This window comes from Siniperca chuatsi, linkage group LG13 (assembly GCF_020085105.1).
Source record: "Siniperca chuatsi isolate FFG_IHB_CAS linkage group LG13, ASM2008510v1, whole genome shotgun sequence".
Classification (NCBI taxonomy): Eukaryota; Metazoa; Chordata; class Actinopteri; order Centrarchiformes; family Sinipercidae; genus Siniperca; species Siniperca chuatsi.
In genome coordinates, this window is record NC_058054.1 from 24,364,640 (window position 1) to 24,370,284 (window position 5,645).

The 5,645-nt window shown below is 37.2% G+C and overlaps 1 protein-coding gene across 6 annotated transcripts in view; it reads left to right on the forward strand.

Annotated features, from left to right (window-relative positions):
* col15a1b (collagen, type XV, alpha 1b) overlaps window positions 1-2,920 on the forward strand; it is a 61,471-nt gene extending 58,551 nt beyond the window's left edge. For all 6 annotated transcript variants that reach the window (XM_044219835.1, XM_044219832.1, XM_044219830.1 and 3 more), the window contains one exon: window positions 267-2,920. In XM_044219835.1, the coding sequence (XP_044075770.1) occupies window positions 267-489 (223 nt within the window). In that variant the 3' untranslated portion in view covers window positions 490-2,920. The remainder of the gene's footprint in view (window positions 1-266) is intronic.
* Window positions 2,921-5,645: the final 2,725 nt, after the last annotated feature.

A 5,645-nucleotide genomic window follows, 5' to 3' on the forward strand; every position in this document is an offset into this window, starting at 1 on the left:
TTGGGTTTTGATCTCAAATTTGGTAGCACCAGTTAGGTTCAGTCGGGTCTTGATAACATGGGTGTGGGCCAGGTTCTGCAGCAACAGTGTTACTGGGGAAGCAGGAGGGGCCACGGCTCCACACTTCACATCCTGGATTTATCAATTGTTCCTTCTTTCAATCAAATCCCCCCAGCTCTCATCCTTTCTTCCCTCTCCTGACTGATTCAGAACAGTGGCAGCCCGTGTAAACACCACTCATTACGTCTCTCTCCCTCTTCCCCCAGGCCAGAGAAGTTGGTATGGCATGGCTCCAGTGCTTTGGGCATCCGTCTGACCACTAACTACTGCGAGGCATGGAGGACGGCTGACATTGCGGTGACGGGCCAGGCTGCGCTGCTGCAGACAGGACGACTGCTAGGACAACACACCCGCTCCTGCTCCAACCACTACATTGTGCTGTGTATAGAGAACACATATGTGGGGAACACACATCAAAGGAGGACCTAAAGACAGAGGAAGCACACACTCACACAAACACACATGCAGGAATGCTGAAAGTGCAGAGTAGAAAATGTGACAGTGCACATACATTTTAATTTGAATGGGAGACACATACAGGCACATACACACATTATGATGACATATCACTGCATAGAAATTACATTCAAGTACATAGACAAAAGGCACTTGTGTTGATACATGCAAACATAAATACACACACGTTAACATGCGGAAGCAGGCGCCTACACTCAAGCACAGAAAAATGAAGGCAACAAGCACACGCATGTGAGTTCCTCTCATTTTGTTTAGTTTCATCTTTAGTGCCAATATGTAATCCGACACTTGACGCATCCATCCCTGTCTAGATTGAAATGATTTATATTCACTATGAACATTTACCGGCACAGCATGTCATCACACAGGACATTGCGATTTACTGTATGTGTTGTTGAAGTGGAAGATATCAGTAGAACTGAAACACTTAACAGACAACAAAAACACATTCTGACAAAAGTAATGTCGACTTGATATTCACTGCGATGGATTAAACACCTTAAACAAATCTGCCAAATGATTTTCATATAGGGAAAGGTATGAAAACCAATGGCTGTTTAGAACAGTAAAAAAAAAAGTGCATTACATTTGATTAAATACAACAGCATGGTTTGCAAAAATGGTTCATTGTGATGTAAAATATACAGTATGATTTATGATTTGTAGTAAATGGGCTAAAACTTCCAATTTCCTTTGCAGGGAAACAACATAGTCTTTATCAATACTATTGTGAATTCTTGGGATTTATTTTTTATTTTTATGGAACAGAATTTTGGGTAAACATGGTCCATTTACAAATTTCAACCTCAATTCTGAACATGACAGTGTTGTAGTTTAGGTCTTGTTTATCAAAGCTAGCTGTTTTCAAAGACTTGTGAAGATACAGGCTATATTTACACTGCAGATAAGGCTGGCAACATTCTATATTTCTGTTACTGTCGACAAACCCCATGATGAAAACCAACCAATGTGTTAGTCCGTCTCTTAGCCCCAAGACCACTGGTTGCTAATGAAGACGTCACTCAAACAGGAGGACATTTGTTGGGGACTATTTTCAGCTGTGGATTAATCCACATTTGGTACTTTAGTGAGTATTTTAGGCAGCAGGACGGTGTGTGTGGGATTAAAATAAACCGCAGTGTGTATGTTCGTGGTAATGTGTGACTCATCAAGGTGTTGTTAATAGTTTTTAGACAAAAATGGAGCTCTATGGCACAGAGGAATAAGAGATATATCAGGCTTTGATACACACACAACACTTGTTAGTAGGATCGATTCATTGTTGTTTTTGGTCTTTAAATGAGATTTGTTGACAATAAGAAAAATATGGAATATCACCAGCCTTAGCTTTTAGGTATGAGCACATTGTGAATATTAGGAAAACATATGGTATACTGTACACATGTAATGAGATGTTTCTTTTGTCAGACTTTTTATTTGAGTGAGTGTTACCCTCTAATGTCAGACATCATCCATTTCTCACTGTCATATTTTAGATGTAAATACACTGTATGTAAATGACTTCCTCCTAGCAAAGTCAGCCAGTCACAGCATCACTTCTGTTTCCTCCATTTTATTTTTCAGGCCACTGAAAAGCCAAAAAAAAAACAAAAAAAAAAAAAACTGGCTGGATTTTACCAAAAACATTTTACCACTAAGATCTTCTCTCTAATTGTTGAATCTACAGATAAGAAACAAATATTAAAGAGATTAGTTGTGCAAGATTTAAATAAAAATGAATGAACCAAGGTATAATGTAGGAGAGAATACACAGATAATATTGAAAGCTTAATTTGTAATCGCAGTATTGCGCCCCCTGCTGAAAAATGATTAACTCACCAGCTAATTGGCATCCCATAATCCAGTATTAAAGATTGATTGTCTTTATAAATTCAAGTCCAAATCAGAATTTTTTCTGGTTTTCTGCTGAACTTTAGACCTGCTGCTTGCAATAAAGTGATTTGAACTAGTCTCCACGTTAACACCAGTGCTTTAGCATTAGTATTAGAGTTTAAACTCGATGTATGAGTTTATTAATTTATACAGTAGCAGGACAAAGTGTGAAAATCTAGTGAGTTGGAACATGTATATACAGTATATATGTGTCGTTATTGTCCAAATGTTTTTTACTCTGTAGAGGTAGATTTTGTGTGACTCACCCTAAATGATTTTCTCTCACCAAGAGTTGATTGATATGTAGTTCCAGTGTTCTGGCTGAAAGGCGCACACCGTTTGAAATGTTTTGATTTTTAAAGTTTTCCTGATGTGTGATTCTGATGTTACTGTTCAAACAAAACTTGAGCTTCTGAGAAAAAATTACTGACTGTTGTACTGACTGACTGGTGCTCACTGAATAAATGTCTTATTTTGTGTTTTTTTTTAATGTGGTGACTCAGTGTCCTTCCCTGTATATCCATCTAAACCTATAAATGTTATTCGCGAGTTTTGTTTTTAATTTGCAGTTTATGTTGAAATCTACCCAGCAGATATGAAGACCCCACTTAAGTTTCTGCAGTTTTTTGGTCTACAAAGCCTTACAATGAAATTAGATTTTTTTGTGTCCAGGATCTGAGATTTTCTAGTGCACTTCCATGAACTTAAAAAAAAATCTAATCAATGAAAATAGGGTATGCAGAGTATGAACAGAAGTATCATAAGGGGTTCCTTTTGACAATGAGAAATATTTAATCAACATTTCATATCTTCAAGTTGCAACATTCATCAACAAGATCAACTCCAGTGAAATCCTTTTAATGCATTTTTAGAATCAGAGATGTTACATACTTGTCAAGTTGGACTGTAAATCAATTTGCAAATACTTGAATGTGTTATTTAAACATGGATGCAACTCTGTGCCACTCTGATGGCATGCTTGGCATGAGTTTCACACATTAAAGTGAGACTATGTAACTTTTAAAAGAAGAAACAACATGATATTCCTTTTACAAATGAAAAGTTGAATTTATAAGCAATAAAATGAGTCAATACGCTCAGTAGTTTTGCTGCTATACATCCTTGCTTGGCCAGACCATAAGCTGTGACCAGTAGCTTATGGTGGCTAATGCTAGCTAAGTTTGGGTATTGCTCTGAAACTCTACTTTTGCTACTGTTAAACAACAGCCAGGTTGCCTAATGATGATGTCTTTAAAGCACCTAAATCAAGAATGTTAGGAACCTAAAGACAATGAAATGCGTTATTTCGTAATACCACTTGTGGTCACACTGTCTGCTGTTCAGCAAAACTTACAAAGTCGTGCTTAAAGCACACTAAAATAATGCGCTGTTTTTTTTACTATACTATAACTTGGTTTGATATACGATTAAATTGAACTTGTAACCTTCTCCCTATTTTGTTTTTTTTAAGCGAGCCTTTGTAACTTTTGCTGAACACTGTCCACTGTGGCAACGAAAGACAATTACAGAATAATGGCAAATGCTGAAAGATAGTGTAACAGTCCCATAAGTAGAGTCATGTAGTCAGTGAGCTAACTCAGTAACACATACATTTTTGTGGAAAGTTTGCTAACATTAGCCACTAGTCATACCAGATTCAATTCAATTTTATTTATAGAGTGCCAAATCATAAGAGAAGTTGTCACTGACACTTGTCATACAGAGCAGGTCTAGACTGTCCTCTTTATAAACACCATACTCTAAGTAAAGAGTATAAGTACAGATCAAGTACAGATCAACAAAGAGTTTCCCTATTTACAAAGAGTTTCCCTACGGGGATCAATAAAGTATTTCTGATTTCTGATTCTGAAGTAAGGCTGTAGCAGCTAAACCCCTGAGTGCACTGAATAAAGCAAGAGTGCGTTTTATTGCTTTTGAATTCAACTTATCAGTTGTAGGAAGCAGAATTTGTTGTTCCTTCATTCAACAGCTACATAGCCTCACTTTAAATGTCAATGAAATTTTTTTAAATAATTGGAATGTCCTGGTGGACATATAATAACAATAATAATAATAATGATACCTTTATTTATATAACGCTTTTCAAAACAAATTCCAAAGCACTTCACATGTAATTAAGAGACAATAAGCAAACAGTTATTAAAATATTATGATAACATACAACAAAAGATAAAACAAACAGTAAAAATCAATAAAAAGCAAGTCTAAAACAGTGAGTTCCAAAAAGTGACTTAGAAGAAGACAATGAGTTAGCTTCCCTGATCTCCTCCGGCAGGTCAATCCACAACTGAGGGGCCCTAACTGAAAAGGCCCGCTCACCTTTAGTTTTAAGGTTTGACCCAGGAATGGCCAGGAATGACCTAGCAGAGGATCTCAGGTTGCATTTAAGGTCGTAGGGGGTCAGAAGGTCAGCTATATATTCTGGAGCTTTAAAATGTTTAAAGCTATCCTAAGACTGACTGGGAGCCAATGAAGTGATTTTAAAAACCGGTGAGATGTGTTCTCTCCTGGTTATGGACCTGGTTATGAGTCTGGCTGCGGCATTCTTTGAGGTTTTGTTGTGTGAGGCAATAAGAATGCATTGCAGTAAACTAACCAGGATGAAATTAATTCATGAATTACTGTTTCAAAGTTCTTGGCAGATAAAAATGACCTGATTTTTGAAATTCTTCTTAATTGGAAAAAAAACATGATTGGACCACAGAGTTAATATGCTGGTCGAAATTGAGGTGGTTATCAAAGATAATGCAGAGGGTTCTGCAAGAGTTAGCAATGTTGGATGACAGGGGACCAAGATGGGAGGAAATGTAATTCTGTGATGAGACTGAACCTATGATAATAATTTGGGATTTTTCTGAGTATGGATCTCATTTGCTTTGCTTTATGTCTGAACACTTTTTTACCCCAAGGCCAGCAGACTGTCACATGTCCAGTAGGCCACAGAGGCTTTTTACACATATTTCTACCCACTTCAAATATCCAAAGGCCCCTCGAGTCCAGAACCCTTTGCATACACCCAGTTTGCCTTTGCTGTAATCTGTCTATGGTTGTTCTCCTGCCTAGTGTCAAATAAAGGGAAAATGTCTCAAAAGTATTAAATAAAAAAACAAAACAAACAAAGAAAGAAATCAAATTAAAATGAAAAAAGCCCTGGCACCGAGTACAGTTTCAGATGCCCAAAAGAAGCAGTCACG